The sequence below is a fragment of the Globicephala melas genome, chromosome 8, assembly GCF_963455315.2.
Source record: "Globicephala melas chromosome 8, mGloMel1.2, whole genome shotgun sequence".
Lineage (NCBI taxonomy): Eukaryota > Metazoa > Chordata > Mammalia > Artiodactyla > Delphinidae > Globicephala > Globicephala melas.
Window position 1 is genome coordinate 89,793,397 of NC_083321.1, and position 25,833 is coordinate 89,819,229.

At 50.8% G+C, this 25,833-nt stretch overlaps 1 protein-coding gene across 1 annotated transcript; it reads left to right on the forward strand.

The window, feature by feature from the left end:
- The first annotated feature begins 7,686 nt into the window (after positions 1 to 7,686).
- On the forward strand, positions 7,687 to 21,047 carry HTR3A (5-hydroxytryptamine receptor 3A). Its single transcript, XM_030835161.2, has 9 exons — positions 7,687 to 7,816; positions 10,133 to 10,299; positions 11,298 to 11,342; positions 13,492 to 13,601; positions 14,987 to 15,156; positions 17,443 to 17,603; positions 17,924 to 18,134; positions 18,245 to 18,466; positions 20,340 to 21,047. The coding sequence occupies exons 1-9, from the start codon at positions 7,750 to 7,752 to the stop codon at positions 20,636 to 20,638; spliced, it is 1,452 nt and encodes a 483-aa protein (XP_030691021.2). The 5' UTR covers positions 7,687 to 7,749; the 3' UTR covers positions 20,639 to 21,047.
- Positions 21,048 to 25,833: the final 4,786 nt, after the last annotated feature.

Here is a 25,833-nt window from a genome sequence, read left to right on the forward strand (position 1 = left end):
AAAATAAAATAGTGGAAATAACTACCGCAGAGCAGAATAAAGAAAAAAGAATGAAAAGAATTGAGGACAGTCTCAGAGGCCTCTGGGACAGCATTAAACACACCAACATTCAACTTATAGGAGTCTCAGAAGAAGAAGAGAAAAAGAAAGGGACTGAGAAAATATTTGAAGAGATTACAGTTGAAAACTTCTGTAATATGGGAAAGGAAACAATCAATCAAGTCCAGAAAGCACAGAGAGTCCCAGGCAGGATAAATCCAAGGAGAAACATGTCAAGACACATATTAATCGAACTATCAAAAATTAAATACAAAGAAAAAATATTGAAGGCAGCAAGAGAAAAGCAACAAATGACATACAAGGGAATCCCCGTAACGTTATCAACTGATCTTTGGGCAGAAAGTCTGCAAGCCAGAAGGGAGTGGTAGGACATATTTAAAATGATGAAAGAGAAAAACCTAAAACCAAGATTACTCTACCCAGCAAGGATCTCATTCAGATTTGATGGAGAAATTAAAACTTTTACAGACAAGCATAAGTTAAGAGAATTCAGCACCACCAAACCAGCTTTACAACAAATGCTAAAGGAACTTCTCTAAGCAGAAAACACAAGACAAGGAAAAGACCTACAATAACAAACGAAAACAATTAAGAAAATGGTAATAGGAACATACATATCAATAATTACCTTAAATGTAAATGGATTAAATGCTCCAACCAAAAGACATAGACTGGCTGAATGGATACAAAAACAAGTCCCGTATATATGCTGTCTACAAGCGACCCACTTCAGACCTAGGGACACATACAGATTGAAAGTGAGGGGATGGAAAAAGATATTCCATGTAAATGGAAATCAAAAGAAAGCTGGAGTAGCAATTCTCATATAAGACAAAATAGACTTTAAAATAAAGATTATTACAAGAGACAAAGAAGGATACTACATAATGATCAAGGGATCAATCCAAGAAGAAGATATAACAATTGTAAATACTTATGCACCCAACATAGGAACACCTCAATACATAAGGCAAATGCTAACAGCCATAAAAGGGGAAATCGACAGTAACACAATAACAGCAAGGGACTTTAACACCCTACTTTCACCAATGGACAGATCAACCAAAATGAAAATAAATAAGGAAACACAAGCTTTAAATGACACATTAAACAAAATGGATTTAATTGATATTTATAGGACATTCCATCCAAAAACAACAGAATACACTTTATTCTCAAGTACTCATGGAATATTCTCTGGGATAGATCATATCTTGGGTCACAAATCAAGCCTTGGTAAATTTAAGAAAATTGAAATTGTATCAAGTGTCTTTTCTAACCACAACGCTATGACACTAGATATCAATTACAGGAAAAAAACTACAAACACATGGAGGCTAAACAATATGATAATAAATAACCAAGAAATCACTGAAGAAATCATAGAGGAAATCAGAAAATACCTAGAAACAAATGACAATGAAAACACGATGACCAAAACCTATGAGATGCAGCAAAACAGTTCTAAGAGGGAAGTTTATAGTAACATTATCCTACCTCATAAAACAAGAAACATCTCAAATAAACAACCTAACCTTACACCTAAAGCAATCAGAGAAAGAAGAACAAAAAAATTCCAAAGTTAACAGAGGAAAGAAATCATAAAGATCAGATCAGAAATAAATGAAAAAGAAATGAAGGAAACGATAACAAAGATCAATAAAACTATAACCTGGTTCTTTGAGAAGATAAACAAAATTGATAAACCATTAGCCAGATTCATCAAGAAAAAAAGGAAGAAGACTCAAGACTAATAGACTAATAGACTATTAGTAATAGTCTAATAGTAATAATAAGAGTCTATTATAGACTAAGACTTAAGACTAATAGACTTAAAAGCTTTTGCACAGCAAAGGAAGCCATAAACAAGATGAAAAGAATGGGAGAAACCCTCAGAATGGGAGAAAATATTTGCAAATGAAGCAACTGACAAAGGATTAATCTCCAAAATATACAAGCAGCTCATGCAGCTCACTAACAAAAAAACAAAAACCCAATCCAAAAATGGGCAGAAGACCTAAATAGACATTTCTCCAAAGAAGATATACAGATTGCCAACAAACACATAAAAGGATGCTGAACGTCACTAATCACTAGAGAAATGCAAATCAAAACTACAATGAGGTATCACCTCACACCAGGCAGAATGGCCATCATCAAAAAATCTACAAACAATAAATGCTGGAGAGGGTGTGGAGAAAAGGGAACCCTGTTGCATTGTTGGTGGGAATGTAAACTGATACAGCCACTATGGAGAACCGTATGGAGGTTCCTTAAAAAACTAAAAGTAGAACTATCATATGACCCAGCAATCCCACTACTGGGCATATACCCTGAGTAAACCATAATTCAGAAAGAGTCATGTACCACAACGTTCATTGCAGCATTATTTACAATAGCCAGGACATGGAAGCAACCTAAGTTTCCATAGACAGATGAATGGATAAAGAAGATGTGGCACATATATATAATGGAATATTACTCAGCCATTAAAAGAAATGAAATTGAGTTATTTGTAGTGAGGTGGATGGACCTAGAATCTGTTATACAGAGTGAAGTAAGTCAGAAAGAGAAAAACAAATACCGTATGCTAACACATATAATGGAATCTAAAAAAAAAAAAAAAAAAGGTTCTGAAGAAGGTAGGGGCGGGACAGGAATAAAGACACAGTCATAGAGAATGGACTTAAGGACCCAGGGAGGGGGAAGGGTAAGTTGGGACTAAGTGAGAGAGTGGCATGGACATATATACACTACCAAATGTAAAACAGATAGCTAGTGGGAAGCAGCCGCATAGCAAAGGGAGATCAGCTCGGTGCTTTGTGACCACCTAGAGGGGTGGGATAGGGAGGGTGGGAGGGAGACGCCAGAGGGAGGGGATATGGGGATATAAGTGTAAGTATAGCTGATTCACTCTGTTATACAGAAGAAACTAACACAACAATGTAAAGCAATTATACTCCAATAAAGATGTTAAAAAAAAAAGATCATTTCTCAGAAAGTACTAATAACAATATATTAAGACTCTAATCTTCCCGGAAACAAGAGGATGGATAAAAAGGCCACTCCAGTTCCTTCCTTGATAGGAATTAGAATTCAAGTAAGAGAGAAATTTAAGCCAAAACATCTCCATCCCTAGGCCCAGCTCTGGAGTGTCCAGATGGACTAATGGCCATTCACTAGGAACAAGGTGTCTTCTCTAGTCCCTTCCTCCCTGGAATTTAGTAATTCTTTTGAGTGAGAGAAATTTAAGCCAAATGACCTTCTGTCCCCAGGTCTAGATCTTGGGTGACCAGATGGACTGACCCATAACCAGCCCCATTAAGGCCTGGCCTTTGTTACTAGCTTGCTAATTCTAGATGCACTTTCCAGGACCTTCTACCTTGGAGAAGTTTCTCTGTTTTGGGGGGGCACAGAAGAAGATCCATCTCAAGGAGCTGAAGAAGCTAGAACTTGATGGAAATTTAGGGAAAAGGGAAGGGGAAAAGTTTCATCTTTAGGAAGGAGACATATTCAAGAGGCTGGAATACCCCCTTCTTGGATCTTTGCTAGGACTTGAGTGAGACCTCCATCCTTTGCCAGAAGGACCCTGCCTGTTCTGCTGTTTCTCACACCCATGACCCCACCACCACCACCATGGATTGTGTGAAGGATTACCAGCTCCCTTGTGAAAACAAGTCCCTGATCTCTGAAGTTTAGCAGCAGGAAGATGGCCAGGCAGGTGAGGCAGTGGGACCAAGCAGCCCATCGTGGTCCCTTGGGTTTCACTGTTCTCAGTGCTTCTCTCTCAGACCGTCGCTGCTGCCACCACACTGGCCTAATCAGTAGTAAATTCCCCTTCCTTCTCCTCCCCTTAGCGTGGAGGAAGAAGGTGGGGCATTCAGTATTGAGTACATATTAAGGGAAGAGATGAGGGAAGTAAGCAAAGGGATACATGAAGACTGAGACAGTCCACCTGTAGGGCACAGGGCACTCATTCTTCCTCGACCTAGTGTCCCAAAATAGCTTCATAGAGTCCCAAAAAGAACAGCATAACTTCACAGGCCCCTTGCCTGGGTGTCTTCATTCCTACTTCTTGCCTGCATGTGGAAGGTGGCAATATAAGCAGCCACTTCCTAGGAACAACCCTTGGTCATCTTGACCTTTGGGGGTCAATATTGAGAGAAAAAGCCCCAATGTATCACTTACTTCAGAATCTCCATCCTGTCTGGTTAGAGGGCTAGAAAAACAGCCTTTTCCTCAGGTGGCAAGACAAGAAATAACCCCATCCTTCTAATGAAGCCCCACCTCATGCCCCCAGACTCTACAGCGTAATATCAGACTCCAAAACTCTAGCATCACGTCCATACCATGAGGAGGGGCTACAGAGGTCACCAGTTCCACATTTACTGCGCAGCCCATACCTGACATTCACAGAGCTTTGCTGGGACCAGGATGGTGGAGTGCGGTGTTTCTGAATCCATTTTGTAGTGGGGAAAATAGTACACTTAACAGTCCATTAAGTTATCATATATTCTACTTGTGACACACCTCAATAAAAATATCTTTAATTAGCAGGCTTGTGAGCCTACCCTTTCAACAAAACCAATCAAGGCAAGAATGTGGACCCCCATGCATTCCCGGGATTGGAGCCAGGGTCCAATCAGCCTGGGTCTAAATCCAGAGATGCTCTGGGATTCAGTGCAATCAGGTGGTTAAAAGCCCAGGCTTCCGAGTCTATAAGACTTAATACCATGTTCTCCACTTATTGGCTATGTAAGGTTGCTTAACTTCTCTGTGCCTCAATTTCCTCACCGGCAATACGGGAATAGTATCTTCTTCATAGGAAGTAAGGATTAAATGTCATAAAGAGCTTAGCACAGTGCCTGGCACACAGTATGCTTGGTAAATAGCAGGCCATTCCAAGGACCGGTGCCTTATTAGAGAACAGGTCGTGATGAGACCTGATGGGACATCGAGGAAAGAAAAACCCAGAGAGAAGGGACCCTTCAATGTCTGAAGACACTGTTCCTCTTCTCTCCTTCCTATAAAGGCCACTGCTGCCTCTTTGGGCAGGGAACTAGGAAAACTGATCCTCCTGGTTTCCACCCTCTCCATGAATAGACAACACCTAAGTTGTTCAGCCTCCAGGCCAGGATGTGTCAGGTCCCTGGAACTAGGTGGCAGAAAGGCTGCCCCCAAGCCACCCCCAGAGCAAAGAGAGGTGGGTCTCACAGGGGCTCCGTGAGCGAGAACCAAGCCTGGGTGTCCAACCAATGGGCTTCGTGAATCCCTCTCCTCAAGGGGTTGGGGGAGGATAAAGCTCTATCTCCCATTTAGCACCATAATGAGAAACCATATGCTTTCCCCAGCCCTTCTCTAGCCAGTGGGCCTCTAGTGGGGCCAGATGTTACTACAGGCTGCAGAATTTTTATAGGTTTATAGGTTTTAAAAGATCAGGTTCTTTGGTGGTAAACGTTTTACAGACCAGTAAAAATCTACTGGAGGAGATGGGAAGCACACAGCTGTAATGGGAAGGGCTGGAACCACGCGTCTGGAGGATCTCAGCTCCATCCATAAGTAGCTTTGGGAACTGAGGCAAGTCCTGGAGGCTCTCTGGGCTCTGTGTTTTAACCTGGAAAATGGGAGCAAGAAAAGTGGTTAAAGGACTGTGTCATGGGACAGCATCATGAATGTGTGGAAAGCTCCAGGCACACATGTGAACACAGTCCTCCTTCCCATGGTTCTGGGAGCATCTGGACACAGAGGAAGGCCTGCAGACCCTACAGCCTCCGAGCTTTTCATTACCCACACTGGATGGCTGCCATCTGTGCATCTGCCTCCCTGGGAGGAGCCTGGCCGTCTGCAGGCAGAGCTCAGGAATCAAATTAGCCAGGCCTCTGCTTTTCCCTCATCCCCACTGGCCAAGGAGAGTTCATCAAGGCCTCACACTAATTCTTGTCTTATTTTAAAGGGGCAGAAGTGACTCCACAGTTTCATCGGAGGCAATTTACACCCCGCCACTGGCCACGGCTCCAGCTCCCCTTGTCTATTGTGCCATCACGTCCATTAATTTCTTCAAGGGAAACCTGATTGCTGCTCCATCAGAGAGACGCACGGGCAGTACATCTCCATTGGAGGCCGTGGCCTGCCCGACTTGCTCTAATTCTGTTACCTAAGAAGCTAATTCTCTAATGCACACGCTGGGCAGAAGACATCCTCTTCCCTCCCTAACACAATCGGGCAGTCCCAGAGGGTCCCAGGAGCTCACTGCAGAAATGAAAGCTTGGGGTCCGTGGCACAGGGTCTCTAGGCTTCCTTACTGTCCCCGAGATGGTCCACCGCAGTATGGAGAGCCCATTGCCCAGAGTCCCATTCAGGGAGGGTCAGCCACATTCAGGCCACCTGGGGCTCACGGCTCAGCCCCTTCCTGCTGCCTCTGCTTCACCTTTCCCCTCCTCTTTCTTCTCTTCTTTTCCTCCTTCTTTTCCTCTATTTGTCCCCCTCCTTCCTTGCCTTTTACTTCTATTTTCCTCTTCCTTCTCAGTTTCCTACCAAGTTTTCTTTCTCTTCTTCCTTTTCTGCTTCTTTTTACTTTTTTTTTTTTTTGCAGTACGCGGGCCTCTCACTGCTGTGGCCTCTCCCGTTGCGGAGCACAGGCTCCGGACGCACAGGCTCAGCGGCCACGGCTCACGGGCCCAGCCGCTCCGTGGCATGTGGGATCTTCCCGGACTGGGGCACGAACCCGTGTCCCCTGCATCGGCAGGCGGACTCTCAACCACTGCGCCACCAGGGAAGCTTTCTTTTTACTTTTTTACTTCTCCCCCTTCTTCTCCAGACCCCCCCTTTCTATAGTTTACCTTCTGTTTCTTTTCAGCTTCCTCTTGTCCCTTTTTCTCCTCCAGCTTCGGTGCTGCCCCTTTTAGATCAAGTTCAGTGTCTGAGGCTCCTTCCTGGCTTGCTGTCTCTGGAGGGTTTGGCTCGGTGGAAGGAATGGGCCCCAGGCCACGTTGGCCTGGGCTTGGAGCAAAATACAGCGGGGCGGGGGGTGCCTCATGTTTACCCACAGGGAGCCCAAGGATACAGAATGGGACATTCTGTATCCTTGTGTGTGTGTGTGCGTGTGGCAGGGGAGCAGTTAAATGTGTATTTGCTCTTTAATGATAATGGCCAGTCACCCGCTTAGCTAGGGGCACTGTGTCACCTGTGGAGTTAAAGCATGGTCCTCCTGCTTCTCGGACCCCACCCCACCCTGCCCCAGCCCGATGCTACCGACGGGCATAAATGAAGGCAGCAGCCTAAAGCACCTCCCAGTGGACAGGCTGCACCCTTGCTCCAGGAGCTCCTGAAGCCCCCTGACGCCAAGTTGCTCCTTGGGGAACTTGGCCAGGCCACCTGGCTGAATGGGTGGACTGAGCTCTGGCTGCATGACATCAACCTGGTGGGCTCCCCTCTCACTGGCTCCCTCTTCTTCCTTCCCCGCCCTGAAACCTGATCCAGCTGAAGGATTGATTGCAGGAAAACTTGGCGGCTTCCCAGCCCTGGTGGCCGGGGCAGTGCGAGGCTGCAGCCTCCGAAGGTGCAGTGAGCAGCCAGCTGGGAGAGGCAGGCTGGCTGAGACATGAGGCTGGCAGAGCGCAGGCAGGCTGGTCCTCAGCAGGGCTCACCCTGAAGGCCACTCGAGGCGTCCGACACCGCCAGAAGCTCGCCATGCTGCTGTGGGTGCCGCAGGCGCTGCTTGCCTTGCTTCTGCCCACGCTCCTGGCCCAGGGAGAAGGTAAGGAGGCCGTGGGGAAGCACGCAGGACCTGCTGGCAGCTACAGAGGTGGGAGAGGGGATGCTTGGCCCCTCCAGAAGTTGAGGGAAAGAGGGTTTTGGAGGGGGTGGGGCTACAAGCAAGTTAGGGATCTTACTGCATATGAGCAGGAGAGGATTTTAACACACTGGGATCTAGCTAGAAATTGGGGATGTTGAACGTTGGGTGAGAGCAGGGCTTGCAGAGAGGGGCCCTGAGCTGTGTGGGAAATGCTTAGACAGGCATGGGACAGGGGCTCCTCTCTTTTTGCCCTGCCCCCAAACTCATCGAAGGGCAGCTGCAAGGGAACTTTGAGCTCATTTGGTCCACCCTTTCTTGTTATAAATGGGAATGCTGTGGACCAGAGATGGGGAGTAATTCACTCAGGGTCACACAGCTCCTTAGCAGTAGAGTGGAGACCAGAATGAATGTCATCATGTTTCCCCAGCTTCACTGCTTTTGTTGCATGGGTTCTCTAAAGTTCCTTCCAGGGCTAACCTCTAATAGCACCAAACTTTTCTCTGCATTCCCCCACCCATCCCTTTCCGCCTCCTGGGGACACAGGGCGCTTTGGTCACAAAAGGATCCATTTCCTTTTGCTGCAGACAATATTTGTTCCCCATTTGGGAAGGTTTTCTCTCCATCCAGAGCAGGGTTGAAGCTGGGGCTGGGGCACAGTTAGGATGTGCTTAATTGGACAGATCTGAAGGGCTTCTGGGCACAATGATTTTCCTCCCATGAGCTGTCGTTTGGGGAAACTCAGCCCAGGATGAGTAGGCCTGGGCTGCAAGTTAGGACTGTGGTCTGGAGTTTCCTTAGCTGAAGAGAAGCTCTGTCCCTCCCAGCATTGGTTCTTTGCTCTGAGGCCTGCAGGACCCAGACTTGTTCTGTCCAAAGTGATCAGAGTCCCAGACAGTAGGATCTGAGCTGCCGTGTAGTGAAGACACACAGGGACCTGGGTTTGAATTTCATTTCCTTCCCTTGCAGGGCACGGCACTCGTCTTTCTGAGCCTTGGGGGGCCTCACCAAGGCTTCTGAGCCTTACCTTCTTTATCTATAAATGGGGTGTCATGATACTCACTCCAGTGGGCTCTCCTAAGACTGCAATGAACAATATGTTCATTGATATTTTTTCAAAGGGGACACTCAATAAATGTCCTCTTGTCTTCCTCTCTCTCTGCTCTTCTCTGCCTTTCTGAGGGAAGCTGAAAGTTTATCAGGGGCAGGTGGGTGAGGGGCGGGAAGGGGTTCTGCAGGACCAACTTGCTGTGGAGGTCCACACATGATAGATGAGACGGGAGAAGAAGCAGCCTTGTCGAGAGAAAGCCGGGCCTGCTGGCCCCTGGTCTGTGAAAGACCCTGGTCTCCCTCTGCCAGCCCCTCATGGCCTTGCAGCCTGTGCCCTGGTCCTCCAAGTTGTTCCCCTCCCCGACCCCGTCTTTCACCTTCATATTTCTGGCACCTTTCGGGAGGTGCTTCTACTGTTTCCCGGACGGACAACTGAGGTGCTCATGAAGTCCCCAGAGAGCGGGGCTAGGGCCCAGGGGTTGGGGTTTCACTGCTTTATCTTTGCAGGCCTCCTGCTCTGGGGACCGTTTGGTTTCTCCTCACTTCCTCCACACCTCAGCCCAGCCCTCTTCCTAACCCCATCACACCTGCCCATAAAGCTACCCTAGAAGGAGGCCTGGCAAACCCTCCCCAGGAGTTTCTGTGAGTGTGGAGAGGGGGCAGGGATCTCCTCTGGGTAGATTTTGCAGGAGGGAGAAGGAATGTCCATAGTCACTGGATGCCCCCCCTTTTCTCCTCGCCAGTTGCGGGCTGGGGTCAAGGGGACAGTGTGCTTTGCAGACGCTGAGATGTGACCTTGGCTGGGACTGACCCTCGGCAGACCATTGGGCTTAGAAATTGTGCACTTGGGGACACGCTTTCCAGTATCACACCCGAGGGCCAGCTCCCCTCTATCTCCCAGAGCCCCTCATGCAGGGCCCCGTGGGCCCACCTCCTCTGGGCAGGCAGCTTCTCTCAACCCTTCTGAGCCCTTGGCCTACTTGAGACCACACCTGTCTTGTGGCACCTGCGTTCACAGCCCAGCTCCCTTCTCATGTAAATGGGCGCCTAGGCTGCCCTTAGGAGACGGTATCTTTGGATTTGGGCATATGCTCTGGTGATGGGAATTTCAGCTGTGGGAGTATCTGGGAAGGGTGGGGACACTTTCCTTTTAATAGCTTTCAAACCAGGGCCAGAGAACTGGGGGAGACTCAGGCTCTGTTGTCTGATTTGAACTGTTCTCCTTCCCAGCCAAGCACAGGCGGGGCCCCCAGGCCCGGAACGCCTCCAGGCCAGCTCTGCTGCGGCTGTCAGATCACCTCCTGGCCAACTACAAGAAGGGTGTGCGGCCTGTGCGGGACTGGAGGACGCCGACCACGGTGTCCATTGATGTCATCGTCTACGCCATCCTCAGCGTGGTGAGCGCCTGTCCCCACTGCCCGGCTCAGAGGTGGGCCTTCTGGGTGGGAGGCCATGTGAGACCAAGTCACCCCGAGGCAACTCGGTGGGCATTCAAGCACCCACAGCACCTGTGCTCTGGCACCACGGCTCAGGACAGCTGCCCAAACCAGAAAACTGGGGTCACCTTCATGGCTGCCCCTCCTGTACCCTACAGCCAGAGGGTCACTCAGCGCATGCGGTTTTCACAGTCGTACCTACCCGTGTGAGCTGTGTGAGGGTTCAGACCGTCCTATTTGTCTCTACACCCTTGCTGTCTTACACACGTCCTTGGTACACGGCGGGTGTTACTAACTCGTCGTTGAGGAATTAATCCTAAATAAATCAATTAATCAATTACTGAAGTAGGATGGGGTGCACTGCCCAGCCGAGGAGGTCGGACATTGGGCAGAGATAAATGAGAGGATATTGCAAGACTCAGGGCACTGCACTGGGGTAGGATGGGTGGAATGGACTTCTCTGGCTGTCTCTACTAGAGTCAGTTGGCCGTTTCAGGAAGGGAAATTGGGAATTGGATCGAAGGGAGGGATAGTGATGGATTTTTCATCCTGTGTGGTTTTGTACAGCTTGACTCCATGCTAGAGTAGGAGATAGATACACATATAAATGTACGGATATACATCTATATGATGCTGTTATATGTCTTCTATCATTATCTTCTATTGTGTTATAAATGTATATGTAAAATACACACAACAGAATAGAAAATAATAGAAGACACACACACACACACACACACACACACGATGTTAAAAAAGAAATCACTGGACTTCTCTCTAGGTGTGTCCTAGTAAAAAACCAACTCTTCCTGGCTCACCCCTTTTCCTCCACCTCATTTCCTCACTCTCACTTCCCAAGGGAACAGAGACACAGAGCAGCAGCTCCTGCTGGGGTTGGTGTGCGCAAGGGGCCTGCAGCCCACAGGGCCGCCTACGCTGAGTTCCCGTTCTTTCCACAGGATGAGAAGAATCAGGTGCTGACCACGTACATCTGGTACCGGCAGGTGAGCTGACCAGCCCCTGCCCCTCCCCCACCCCCATTTCCTCGGACTGGGGCTCCTACATCTCAAAGGAGTCAGGATCTCAGAGGCCTTGGGGAGGGGAGGGGAGGGGAGAGGAGGGAAGAGGTGGGAGGCCTACTCACGAGATCCAGGATCTCCTGGGTCTGGACCCCTCTAACCTCAGGACTGGGAGAAGGCGGCTTAAAGATTGGTGGGGCTTCCCTGGTGGCGCAGTGGTTGAGAGTCCGCCTGCCGATGCAGGGGACACGGGTTCGTGCCCCGGTCTGGGAAGATCCCACATGCCGCGGAGCGGCTGGGCCCGTGAGCCATGGCCCCTGAGCCTGCGCATCCGGAGCTTGTGCTCCGCAAGGGGAGAGGCCACAACAGTGAGAGGCCCGCGTACCGCAAAAAAAAAAAAAAAAAAAAAGATTGGTGGAGGACGAATCCTCCACACCCTGGTTTCTGAAGTTTTTCACAGCCTCGCAAACATGTGCTTTTCCCACCTCTGTTGCTCAAACACCTCAGTGACTGGTAGCTCAGAAGGCAGTCACTTTGCTTTGAAACAGCTCTAATTGCTAGAAAGTTCTTCCTTCTTTAAAGCCAAATTGGATGACAACCCAATTGGGCGATTGAAACAGGATGATTCCATCCAGTTAGTCTCCCCATCCCCGGCCATTTGCCCGCTCTTCCGGCTTCTGAAGGGCATCACTCAGGCACTGGTGTGTGGAAGGCTGCGAGGCCTTGGCGGCATTTCCGGCTTGGAGCTGCCGGGGGAGGGCAGGAGACAGTGCGGGCTGCCGTCCACAGGCTGGTCCTGCTCTGGCAGCCCCTGAGGCTGTGGGGAAGACATCAGAGCAGGAGGGGACACCAAAGTGACTGAAGAGAGGACAGCAGGAGGCGGGGGACAGTTCCTAGAAGGCAAACCCGAGAGAGGCTCTGAGGACACACCTGGTGCATGTGGGTCTCTGTTAAATCCCTCCCGCTCCTCGTGGGACAGGGAGTGGGGTGGAGGAAGAAGCCAGAATACTGATTCCTGACGTCCTGCTCCCTTTCTGCCTTAGCGAGATCTCTTAATACACAGCACACCTGCCTCAAGAGAGGGACCCAAGCCAGAACAGGCATTCTGGGGCTCCTTCCCCGGGACATCTGGCTTAAGTCCCACCTCTGGACCTCCAGGGTCACTTGTCTGCTCCAGCAGTAGGAGATGCCGATCTGCTATGTACCAGAAGCTGTGCTAAGTTACCAAATTAGACTCAGGTCCTGCCCACAATGAGCTCATAGACGAGTGGAGGCCACAGACACGTGACCAAACAATGCAACACAGCAAGATAGCCGCTCCTGTGCAGCAAAGAAAAGATGCCAATTGTGGGAGCAAAGCAGAGGCACTAAACTCAGCCTGGGGAGTAGGGGTCGTGGGAGACTCCTGGAGAAGGAAACAGACAGATTCCTTGGTTACATCTAGAAGGATGAGTAAGACTCACCTCGATAAAGAAGACAGGACTGCAGTGTGGGGGGAGCAGGATACGCAGCGATGCAGAGGTTTTGACAATGTTTAATTCCATGTGGCTGGAGTGTAGACTCCACAGAGAGCCATGGCAAGAAAAATGAGGCTGGAGAGATAGGTGGAGGCCAGATCAGGTGGGCCTTTGTTGTCCATGATCCTAATGGCAGTGGAGCTCCACTGAAGACTTTTAAGCAAAGGAGTGACATGATGAAATTTACATTTTAGATCAGTCATTCCGGCAGGATAGTGGAGGAGGCATTGATCAAAATTTAGTAATAACCATCTCTACCCTGTGAGGTGCATGCTATTATCCCTGTTTACACATGTGGCGATCAAGACCCAAGAAGCAATTTGTCTAAGATCCCTCAGTTGGTGGCTAGGGGGTTTATAACATTATTAATGATTGAATACCTTCCCGGGGAGAGGCTGCATCCGTCTGTGTTGTATTCGCATGTAGGGATGTGTGAGTACAGAGGTTGGGGGACATCTGGGTACCGCTGAGTGGTCTGGGTGCCACTGACACCCAGATTCTCCCAAGAAGATGCCCACCTGTTGCCTGGGCTCCAAGTGGTGAAGTTGGCCTGAGTTGCGGACGACTCGGCCTGAGACGGACCGGGTAGCCTGTGACCGTTCCTGTCCCTCCCCTAGTACTGGACTGATGAGTTTCTCCAGTGGAACCCTGAGGACTTTGACAACATCACCAAGTTGTCCATCCCCACGGACAGCATCTGGGTCCCAGACATCCTCATCAATGAGTTGTGAGTACTGTCATCAGATACTGGGCAGCCAGGGGGCGGGAGACAGGATCACTGCTGTTGCATTTGAGATGCCCCACTAGACCTGCCGAACCATAGGTAAAGTTGAATCGGGACCCAATTCCCCTTTGTCTTTTTTCTCCCTTTCTTTTCCTTTTAGAAAACTCCTCTTTTTCTATGTCTGATGTTGAAACTCTGCACTTCTTGGTCCAAGGGCCCCCTTCCCCGGGAAGGGAGGCCAGTGAATGAATCCACACTGAATCATAATAGTCTAACGAGGAACGGCTGTGTTTTTAAAAGGGACAGTTACATTGCTGAAAGGAATGAAGTGCTAACGGTGGTTACCGCTCCTGGTCACGAAGGAGATTTGGGGCCGGGAGACACTCAAACTTTCAAGTCACACATGTGCCTCACTGGCCACAAATTGCACCCCCGATATGAAGGGGGTCCCACCAGCCTTTATTCCTAGCCGCCAACATTCCTTCTCCCCATTCTTCAGGCTCCACTGCCTGGGTTTCTGAATCCAAGGTCTGGGAAGATGGCTGGGGAGATACACAGAAGGAGAAGGTGGTGGGGGCCAGTTGCCCTCCACCCAGTACCCCCCGCATCACCCAGTTCCAGGGGTGCCATTCACCTTGTTATTTGGGGAGGCAGCTGACTCAGAGCCCCGGCCTTGCATAGCTCAGGCTGGAGGGATCGGGGAGCCCCAGTTTCTGGCTGGATCTCCAGCTTGAACAGTGACGTAGCCTTGGTCTTGACTTCTCATCTCTCAGCCTGATGTCGCAGAAGGCTCTGCAGGCTCAGAGTCCGAGGCTCAGCCGCAGTGCTTGCTTGGAAGGGCCCGGCCCGGGGTTGGCTGACAGAACAGGATGAAGTTAGCAGGACTTTGCTGTTTTGTTCCGATTCCTCTCACTGATTTTGCCAGTTCCTTCCCCCCTGCCCCACCCCGGAAATGATGGTTTTCATTTCACAGGACTTCTAGGGATGGAACCCAAGGTCCTGCTCTCCCACCAAGCCTGCTCGTCACCATCGGGCTGGCGATCCTGGGGGCTGAGGTCTGCCCAGCCTGGGTGGGGGGCGCATGGGGACGGCTGGGCATTCTCCTTACAGCCCATGGCTTGGGGGTCCATGGCCTCCTGGCCTGCCTTTTGTGGTGAGGTTGCCAGGGGAATAAATGAGAAATGCCCTTTACTGCTTGGAAAGTGGCCTTGGCAACGGCAGGTGACGAAACCTAAGATAGATAAGAAGCTTGGAAAAACGGAGGCCAGACAAAACTGCCAGGTTGTCTTGCTGCCTAGACCCTCCCTGCCGAGTAGCTCAGAGACCTTCAGACTCCCACGGCCTCACCTGCTTCTTGAATCCCAAACCGACCCCTCTTCCCTGGCCAGTGTGGATGTGGGGAAGTCTCCAAATATCCCGTACGTGTATGTCCGGCATCATGGAGAGGTCCAGAACTACAAGCCCCTCCAGGTGGTGACCGCCTGTAGCCTCGACATCTACAACTTCCCCTTCGATGTACAGAACTGCTCGCTGACCTTCACCAGCTGGCTGCACACCAGTGAGTCTGTGGGCTTCGGGAGGCGGGAGCACACGTTGGGGGTGCCCGGGGTGCCCGCTTGAGGAGCACACCCTAGGATGCAGTCTCTCTCTCCAACTTGATCACCCCTTGTTTTTTAATGTTGCTGAGCCTCTGTTTCCTTATCTTCCAAATGGCACTACCATTGTTGCCCTTGTCGCCTCCCTCAGTTGTCATAAGGATTGAATGAGACAGTGTAAACTGACGGCAAGATGCTCAGGGACAATTCTTTCCCAATATCACAAGTAGGATCTGGCACGAAATGTCTTTCAAATCCAGCCACTTCTCCACTGATGGACCCTCCCCCCAGTGCAAGCAACCCTCATCTCCTGCCCAGGTTGTTGCAGTAGCCTCCTAGCTGTCCCCACCCATTCATTCTTCCTCCTTCCCCCCCATTCATGCTCCTCACAGCAGCCAGGGAGATCTCATTAAAATGCAGATCTGATCATGTCACTGTCTGCTTCCCTGAGACACAATCCAAATCTCTTACCTGGCCGAGAGGCCCCTGCAAAGTGTGACCACCCCTCCGGCCTCACCTGGCGTGCGCTCCCCAGCCCAGCTGCCTGCCTTCCTGGGCCCCAGAGCCCCTTGCTCTTTCCTTTACTCACATGCTGCTTCCTCTCCTAGGCCAACGTGTCCCTCCCCCTCCCTCCCCCTTTCCCCTTTCTGCCCCACTGCCCCCCCCACAGCTGGGCCAACTCCTCTACAGTCCTCCTAATCACAGTGTCCCTGTCCGTGCCCCAGGGAAACCCCCTCTCATCCCCCAGACGAGGCATCCCCGGCACTCAACTTCTTAGTCTCCTCTTCTCCCCACTTCTAGTCACTTGTAAGGACTTGTTCAATGTCTACCCCTCCAGATAGAAACTTAGAGAGGGCAGCGACATGATTTCTATCCACCATTGGTCTATCCACCAAAGGAAGACGCTCGGTAAACTTTTATTGAGTGGACAAACGTTAGGTGCCCAGTATGGTCTGGTGAAGTGAGAATTGCCCTACTGCAAAAGGGCATCCTCCAGTTCTATCCTGATTTTATTGCATTAACTGTAAATGGCAAAGGTAATACCTAACTCCCTTGAACAAAAGCCATAATTACAGGGACTTCCCTAGCAGTCCAGTGGTTAAGATTCTGCCCTTCCACTGCAGGGGTTCGATTCCTGGTCGGGGAACGAAGATCCTGCATGCCACACAGCACGTCAAAATAAATTTTTTTTAAAGCCGTAATTACAAATAATCTTTGATCTTTGACCTTTACTCTCAGTCCCAAAATCTTATCAACAACTCCCTACACCAAGATTTAACAATTTTTCAGTACAAACTTCACATAATATGTTCTTCCAGATCCTACTCTATCCTTTGAATATCTACACATACATACACATCTATGGAAAGTGCCTGGAAATTGTCTTATAGGTTTTTATTTTACATAAATGTAAAATATTTCATGTTCTATTATATACTGGTATCTGAGCCTTTTTACTCAACAACAGGTCTTGGACATTTTTCCAAGTTACTGCAGATTTAGCTCTTCCTCATCAATTTTGACCGCTGTAGAATAGCTTATGATTTGGACTGCATGATACCTTATCAAGCATTTTCCTGATTGGTAGCCATTTAGATCTTCCCCAATATTTTGCTGCAGTGGATACTTCTGTCCTTTTGTGCATATGTATATCTGTTTCTCTAGTACTGATACAGAGCAGTATAACTGCTGTTCTATAAGTGAGTATAATAATAAGTGCTTATTTTCCTAGTTCACCTTTAAAGACAGGCAGCTCTATCAAGGCAAAGGTGAGGAAAGCTGTCTCTTGCTCATTGTCTAAATGAGAAACTCTAACAGGAAACCTAGAAAGGTGCTTGAAGGGCTGTGTGTGTGTGTGTGTGTGTGTGTGAGAGAGAGAGAGAGAGAGAGAGAGAGAGGGAGAGGGAGAGAGAGAGAGAGAAACAAACAGACAGACAGAGACAGAGATAGACAGAGAGAGACAGAGACAAAGACAGAAACAGAAACAGAGAGAGAGAAGAGAGCTTCCTAATAAATGGTTCGCTGGTTCTTGGCATTTTGCTGTGTTCCCACCCAAGACTTCGTCTCCCTTGTTACAGCCCCACTGCACAGACAGGTACAGTGTGCACTATTACCTCATCGTATAGCTGAGAAAGCTGAGGCTGAAGATTAAGAGCTGAGGCTTGAGCCCCACCACGTGGGTGCTGCCCCCCCACCACAGGCACACCCCTGGCTCAGACTCCAAAGCTGCTTGATTTCTCCTGTCTCAGTCCAGGACATCAACCTCTCCCTGTGGCGTCTGCCGGAAAAGGTGAAACTGGACAGGAGCATCTTCATGAACCAGGGCGAGTGGGAGCTGCTGGGGGTGCTGACCCAGTTTCAGGAGTTCAGTATAGAAAGCAGCGACTGTTACGCAGAGATGAAGTTCTACGTGAGTCGGACAGGATGCGGATGTGGGTAAAACAATGAGTAAAGTCACACCCAGGTAGACTTAAGGAGGCAGAGCCCTTTCCCAGCTCACACTCTTCCCTCAGTGAAGTAGGTGGGGAAACGCAACTGAATTGTCCTTTACTTCTCCTGAACAGCCTCAAGCCTGGGTCTGGAGGCGGAATATGGGGTCTGCCCATCTCCTTTTCCGAGCCATCCAGGCTGCAAGCCCCACGAAGCAGGGGGGTCTGGGATGGGGTGGTGGTTCCTGGGTGCAGGACCCGTCTGCTCCCGGCTCCCCCAGAGCTCCTCTCTTGGTCCCAGGTGGTCATCCGCCGGCGGCCCCTGTTCTACGCCGTCAACCTGCTGCTGCCCAGTATTTTCCTCATGGTCATGGACATTGTAGGCTTCTACCTGCCCCCGGACAGTGGCGAGAGGGTCTCCTTCAAGATCACGCTCCTCCTGGGTTACTCGGTCTTCCTGATCATCGTGTCCGACACGCTGCCGGCCACGGCCATCGGCACGCCCCTCATCGGTAAGGCCCGCTCCCGGGGAAGAGCTCAGTGCAACCGAGGACCAGAGGAACCGGCCCTCTCCCACCTCCCATGTGTGTCCCCCACCCCCGCCCCACCCCGGGGTGCACAGGTGTCTACTTCGTCGTGTGCATGGCTCTTCTGGTGATCAGCTTGGCCGAGACCATCCTCATCGTGCGGCTGGTACATAAGCAGAACCTGCAGCAGCCAGTGCCTGCCTGGCTGCGGCACCTGGTCCTGGAGAGAGTCGCCCTGCTCCTCTGCCTAGGGGAACAGTCGACTTCCTGGAGGCCCCCAGCCACCTCCCAAGCTCCCAAGACCGATGCCTACTCAGGTGAGAGAGGGAACTTCTGGCCTGGATGCAGGGACATGGGAGGGGTTCTCTGGAGGGCTAGCCAGGCCAGAGAGCCTGCACAGGCCCTGGGAAGCGGGTACCGTCCTGCACAGAGAACCCACGGTGGACTTCAGCCAAAGGCATCAATCAAACCCTTTCCTCACCTTCGTATTTGCGCATCATCCCAGGTGGGGACGGAGAGGGGTTAGGAGTCCCAGAGGCTGAGCAGATCAGGAGCTGAGACCTCTGGGCTGAGGGTGGCCTCTCCTGGGATGGATCCCCAGGCGGGGGGGTCAAATGGATGCCCCTCGGGCACTTAGGGGACAGCTAGCCTCACGTGGTTCAGCACTGCATCCGGGTTCCTAACACTCTCTCATTAGAAACAGCCAAAGACCAGGTCCGTTAGAATTTCAAACACCTATAAGGCAGAGGGACAGGGCACAGGGGGACACTAAATTCCTCATGCCCCTGAGGAATTTGTCATCCTTGCTGTTGGCAGCGGCGGTGATTGGTTTGCTGGTTTCTTTCTTGAGCACTTTACCAGGTGTTTGCAAAGCAGTGTCCTGCACTATCACAGGTAATTCTCATGGCAACTCAATAGGATCTTCACTCTAATTTTTCAATCAGCAAACAGAAGCACAGAGAAGCCAAATAGCCTGCCCTAAGTCACAGAGCCAGGACCTGGTGAACCCAAGCCCACCTGACTCTAAGCTGGTGTTTTAAACTCTCCACCCCACTCCCCTCCTTGCGTCTTCTTCCTGGCTGGGGCCAGGCCTTTTACAGAAGATGTTTGGTTAATCAAAGACCATCTCATCATGAGCTCGCGCGACAGCCTAATACCTAATTCAGCTGCTCACCTGGGGAAGGTAGTGATGCGAAGGTGTATTTTCTGGTCTAGAAGGATTCGAAGTCATGGAGAGGAGGGCAGTGAGGCAATATGATGTAGCGGACAGAGCAGTGGCTTTGGAGTCCAGATACCTGGGCCTTGGTGGCTTCCCCTTTGAATGATGCTCCAGCTGTGTCACCACGGGCTAGTCACAACCTCTCCGAGCTTTAGCATCTTCATGTGAAGAGTGTGGTTGGGAATTGCTCTTATTCTGCCTCTCTGTGGGGCTGCTGGGAGGCTCAAATGAAATAATGGATATCAAATTTCTGGGGAAGGCCCATGGGTTAAAAAAAATACATGGGAAGGGTAAATATCAAATTCATGATCTTGGTGATGTGGGGAGGGAACGGAGGATGTGACTAAGGAGAGGTATACGCGGACCTTCCACTGTACTGGCTTTCTTTTTTTTTTTTTTTAATGAACCATACTTTATTTATTTATTTATTTATTTATTTTGGGCTGCATTGGGTCTTCGTTGCTGTGCGCGGGCTTTTCTCTAGTTGTGGCGAGCGGGGGCTACTCTTCGTTGTGGTGCGTGGGCTTCTCATTGCGGTGGCTTCTCTTGCTGTGGAACATGGACTCTAGGCACGCGGGCTTCAGTAGTTGTGGCACGTGGGCTCAGTAGTTGTGGTGCACGGGTTCAGTAGTTATGGCTTGTGGGCTCTAGAGCACAGGCTCAGTAGTTGTGGTGCACGGGCTTAGTTACTCCGTGGCATGTGGGATCTTCCGGACCAGGGCTTGAACCTGTGTCCCCTGCATTGGCAGGCGGGTTCTTAACCACTGCGCCACCAGGGAAGTCCCTGTCCTGGCTTTCTTTATTTGTTTAAGTTGGATGGTGGGTACACAAATACGTAAGTTATTCTCTATACTTCTTTGGTCTAAGATTATAAATAATAAAAATGTCTGAGGCCTTAGAAACCTAAAGGTCAGTGTTCAAGCAAGGCTGCTGGGCCTGCCTCCTTTGCCAATGCTCTGCCCTTCTTCTAGACATGGCAAACCACTGCAGCCATTTGAGGGGATCCCGGGACTTGGAGAAGACCCCGAGGGGCAGTGGTAGCCCTCCCCCACCGCCGCGGGAGGCCTCCCTGGCGGTGCGTGGGCTGCTGCAGGAGCTGACCTCCATCCGGCACTTCCTGGAAAAACGGGAGGAGAGCCGAGAGGTGGCCCGGGAGTGGCTGCGCGTGGGCTCCGTGCTGGACAGGCTGCTCTTCCGCATCTACCTGCTGGCGGTGCTGGCCTACGGCGTCACCCTGTTCACGCTCTGGTCCGTCTGGCAGTATTCCTGAGTGGGTCCAGCCCAGTAGGGGGTGGGTAATGAGGCTGGTTAGGCCGGGGATGGGGGAATTTCAGGGCCCAGGGGATGCCAGGGACCTTCTCAAAACACATAAACAGTTCCATGCCTGTTTCCAATGCCAAGTCTCTCAGCAATCCCGAGACAGGGCCTTAACCCTTCCCCTAAAAACTTGGTGTTTAAGGCTTTTACATCCTCCACTCTCCTACAGGCCCATTATGGCTTTAAAACACACTATCTTAGATCAGGAGAAATCCACACATGCCCTGACTTCACTCTATCTAAGCATCAAGCCTCAGTTTCCCCATTGGCGCTCCCCTGAATCGGCACCTTGGAATCTGCTCACTCCCTCAGCCTTGTTTTGAGATGGAAGGTAAACCAGCTCTCTACCACACGGGCCTGATAACTCTGCATTAGGTTTAACCAACCCTAATGTCTCTCTGTCACTTCACCTCTGGCCACTTCCCTGCACATCCATCAGATGGGGGAGGTGGGGTAATAAAATGCTATGAAGCCCCTAAACTCTCTTCTTGACCATTTGTCAGCAGCTGGGTGGGTGGAAGACGAGGTCTGAAGTTACTGGTGGAAATGAGGTTGGGGAATTATCTGTGGTTCCAGATGTACGATGCCCTCTGCCCCAAGGAATTAAGAAGTGATCAAACAGTGGCTGTTCTGAAAAAGAAACAATAGGAGGTGGGATTCAAGGTGTGAGGGTCAGGACCATGAACACAATGCAGAGGTGGGGAGGAGCGTGCTCAGTTCTGTGACCTCCTGGAAAGATGCTGGAAGGGTCTACACGGTCCTGCCATCATTCTGGGCTCACGGTCTCTTGGTGAAGCTGGAAGCCAGCTCTCTCCCTGCAAGAACATCGGCACCACAGCCAGCACCCACTGGTTCGGTGTTTGAAAGCAGAAACTGCTAAGTCTTGAGTTTATGCTTCTCCTCTGGGAACTCTCAGCGGCCGGCCCCTGGCACATCCACCAGAAAGCAGGACCATGATGGAGGCAGAGGCCGGGGCACGGTCTTTGATCTTGCATCTCAGATCCTGGCCCCTCTCCCACACATCAGGATTTAAGACATGCTAAGGAGCATCCCAACTCTATCACTCCATCCACCTAACAAGCATTCAGAGGAAAGGAATGCCGGAACCACCAAGAATGATGGCTTCATGTTTGCCATGTTTGCTTGAGGCTTTCTCTGGTTCTCCCTTTCTCATTCCAGCTTTCTCTCTTTCCCTGTCTTGGGGTGCCTGTCTCTTAGGGACTGAATTCTACAAGGCTGAAAGAAAAGAACCCCCCCAAATACCTGGGATGAGTTGTTTCAAGGCTGGTCGACTACAAGGGATTCAGTATGGATCACCTGAACCTATACTTTCCCTGATCCCAAACTCTGCAGCTCTAGTTTCTAGACCATCCAGTGAAGCTGGACGGAGGGCAGAACCTTAGGCCCTTGAGAGCTTCATGTCTGAAAAAGCCTAGAGGCTGAGGAAGCAGGCTCGTCTGGTTTAGCTTCTCTGAGCTTCTTCTTCTCACCCCAGTTTCCCCAGCATGCCGAAAGAGCTCATTAAATATTGTCTATCCAGCTGCTGGTTCGTAAATTGACCTGGAATGAGGTTTCATCTGCTACTTCCACCTCAGACGTATGTGCTCTTGATATTAGTTAAGGATTTTTGTTTGTTTTGCTGATGGATAGGTATCAGGGTTTCCCAGCAAAAAGCAGGAGACTGTGGGGCTGGAGATTGGCTCCCATTCACAATTGTTGCCTCCTGCTAAGCGCAGCTTGGGCTAAAGATGAGGGTTGCTCGTCCCGACTCTCTCAAGATGGTCCTGGCAGCCCATACCTGGGAGCCTGGCCTTGGGATCAAAGCTGTCCCGCTCCACTCTCCACTTGGCCCTGCTGGGCCAGTCATGCTGCTGGGTGATTCTCACGTCTCAGGCCAGAGAGAGGGAGAAAGCTGGACAGTCTGGAACGGTCGATGCACCACCGATCAGTAAGTGGGTGGCTGTTGACAAGGTGTCCAACCAGAGAGCTAGTAAGACACTAATCAACCTATTGATTCCCCATCTCCCCCTCCCCACTCTTCACCCACAATCAATGGGGTAACAAGCCCAGCACTGAGGCAGCCAATCAAGCAACCCAAGTGTGAGCCACCACATGTAACGTCTTCCGCTCCACTAGCCACAGCCAATCAGCTCATCAATGCAGCATCCAGGCCGCGCTGCCCAGGGATGGGAAACTGAGACCCAGGGCCAGAGGATCCCCCGGTGTACTAACCCCTGTCCGTCAGTATTGAGCTTGGGCTCCTCCCAAGGAGACCTTTACCCAGTTTGGGATATGAGAACACCCAGAAGCTCCTTCTCACCTGTTATCTCTCCCAGAACTTGCTTGCTTCCTTCCTCCTGCCACTTCAGCTCCGTCCCTCTCCTTGTGTCCTAGGCAGAGAGAGAAAACCAGAAACTGCCCATGTCTTTACAAGTGCTTCTGGGAAGCACCCTGGTTCTCTCTGTCTCATCTCCACTCCTCTCCTGCAGCCTTCTCCATTCACCTACGAATAGTCCCGCTTCTCACCTTCTTTCCCATCCACGCAGCTTTCCAAACCTGTCATTTCTCCTCAAAAGACTCCCTTAAAGATCTTGAAAGTGCCCAGCCTGAACCGCCCTGTATGGTGCTCCAAGCTGTGGAGTCCACCGCCACCATCCCAGGGAGGCTGCCTCTCCTCCTAGGCAATGGCCATCTCTGCTCAACGACCCCAGGGCCCCTCACAAGAGTGGACATTCCGCGGCTCTTGGGAGGGTCTAGGGAGAGTAGCTGAGCTCAGAGTCAGGATGTGGGCTTAGGGGAGATTTCACTGAGAGAATAGGAGGGAAACTTGCCTGGTGGGGTAGGGGGGAGGACGAGTCAGTGGGGAGGTATGGTTCAACATTCCCCAGCCAGATTCCCCTCCTTCCCTCCCTCACTTCCCTCCAGCCTCTGAATCAATACGTTTTGAATCTAATCTAATAACAGAGATTTAACGAGGGGATAATGCTTGTGGAGCGGTCCGGCGCTTTGTCTCTTCTTTCAAGCGGCAGCTGGGGCCCATTATCCAAGGACAATGCCCCATGCTAATCACTCCCTCTCTCCTCCGAGTGTTGGGGGACGGGTGGCGGGCAAGAGAGGGCAGCTCCTCCCCTGATTGGAGGGGAGTGGAGGGGGGGAAGTGGGGGGAATAAGTCGCGAACGGTCTGGCCGGGGCCCCTCTCAATCGCCTTGACCTGACACCAACTCAGTGGGCTTCTCCCCAGACCGCAATGTCCATCCTGGGCAGTCAGGGCTGGAGCCCCAACAGTGCACACAAACAACAGATAATTACCTATCAGCTGCAGTACCAGGGGTTGGGAGTTGGGCGGGTTTTTTTTTTCTTCTTCTTCTTCTTTCCTCTGACTTGGTCCTCTATAATTTAAGCTCTCCCATTAAGGCCTGTGATTGGCCAGCCCTGACTGTCACGGTTAGAGAATGAAACCCTGCTTTTAGAGACCAAGAACACCCTTCTCGGAAACAGAAGCCTGCTTCACATCCTCTCTCTCTCCTATCTGGGACCTTATATCTGGGCTTGACCTGCAGGAGGAGGGGTGGGAGGTTAGACTGCAAGAAGGACTTCCTGAGAGCCATATTCCTGACATGAATGAGATTGGGAGTCTGAAAGGGAAGGAATGGAACTCATTTCCTAGAAGCCTTTAAGGAGAAACTTTTAGGGCTTCCCTGGTGGCGCAGTGGTTGAGAGTCCGCCTGCTGATTCAGGGGACACGGGTTCGTGCCCTAGTCCGGGAGGATCCCACATTGCCGCGGAGCAGCTGGGCCCGTGAGCCATGGCCACTGAGCCTGCGCGTCCGGAGCCTGTGCTCCGCAACGGGAGAGGCCAGAACAATGAGAGGCCCGCGTACCGCAAAAAAAGAAAAAGAGAGACTTTTATCTAAGTTGGGAAGGGGCAGAGCAGGGAGAAGATCTGCCTCAATTTCCACTGTCAAAACTCAAGTTGGGAGGGAACCAGAGCTAGGACACCAGAAGCATGGCCACTCCCATTCCTTCTGCAATACATTTATTGGGCACAATATCAGAGTGCCATGTGGAGTGGGCCACCCCAAATTTGAATTTTGGCCCCATCACATGCTAGCTGTGAAACCTTGGACAAGCACTTAATTCCTCTGTGCCTCAACCTTCTCATCTGAAAAATGGGCGCACATTAGTACCTGCTCATAGGTGCTGTGGGGCACCATACTCTCAGTATGGGGCCAAAGCCCAGGGAAGTCATGAGGCTGGAGTAGAGGGATGTCTAGTGGCTTAGGGGCCCTTCCTTGGTCTGCTCACATCACATTCTGAATGGGTAGGAAAGTCTCCCTTTTCCTTGTTGGCTCCATTTTAGAGGTGGGCAGGGTGAAGTGAGCTGGTCATTCACTATAAGGCCAGCAGGGAATAAAGTTCTATCCACACCAGGCTGAATTCATATCTCTGTGTCCCATACCGTCCTGTCCCTTTTTCTCCTATTACTACCCACTCAGCCTCGCTCGCCCCTGTGCATTCCCAGGCTCCTTTGTACAGAGTTCCTCCCTAAAACTACAGCTTTGGGTTCCTCCTCTGGGAAAGCATGTGAATACTGGGCACAGCTTGGGGGGATCATCCTGCTCCTGGCTGGGTCTCTCCTATTCAATTCCACCTCCTGTGTCCCTGTCTGCAAAGAGACCTAAATTCCTGGCAGGGGGACACATCATGAACATGACATCCAGGACCATGGGAGCCTAGGACTCACTTCCATGTGCCTGGGCGAACCCCCCACTCAAGACTCAGAAAGAAGTACCGTCCTGTAAGGCCCGGAATAGGACGTCAAACTTGGGCCAAGGACAGTCACAACCCGGTCCTTCTAAATTCTGTCCACAAGGTGGCAGCAAAGTCCAGCTATTCTATCGAAGGGATAAGGCAAACTTTTTTTGCCCCCTTCTCTCCCCCCTTCCCCCTCAAATGCCCCAGCCCTCCTCAGGAGCCTCTGAGTCCCCTTTTCTCAAGGCCAGCCCCTTCCTTTTGGCCAGCACTAAGGATCAGCTTCAGACTGCTTGGTGCCCTGTTCTGCTGCTCTGGGCGGAGGCTGTGCCAGTACTCATCCCCGAACAACGGCCCCTCTTGCTTCTGTGCTCAGGCCTGGACCCCACACTAAGC

Excerpts from the sequence above, each read along its gene's own strand:
- HTR3A (XM_030835161.2), top strand. The coding sequence starts at position 7,750 with ATGCTGCTGTGGGTGCCGCAGGCGCTGCTTGCCTTGCTTCTGCCCACG. Across the intron at positions 7,817-10,132 it reads GCTCCTGGCCCAGGGAGAAG|CCAAGCACAGGCGGGGCCCC; the intron begins GTAAGGAGGCCG and ends TCTCCTTCCCAG. Across the intron at positions 17,604-17,923 it reads ACGCAGAGATGAAGTTCTAC|GTGGTCATCCGCCGGCGGCC; the intron begins GTGAGTCGGACA and ends TCTTGGTCCCAG.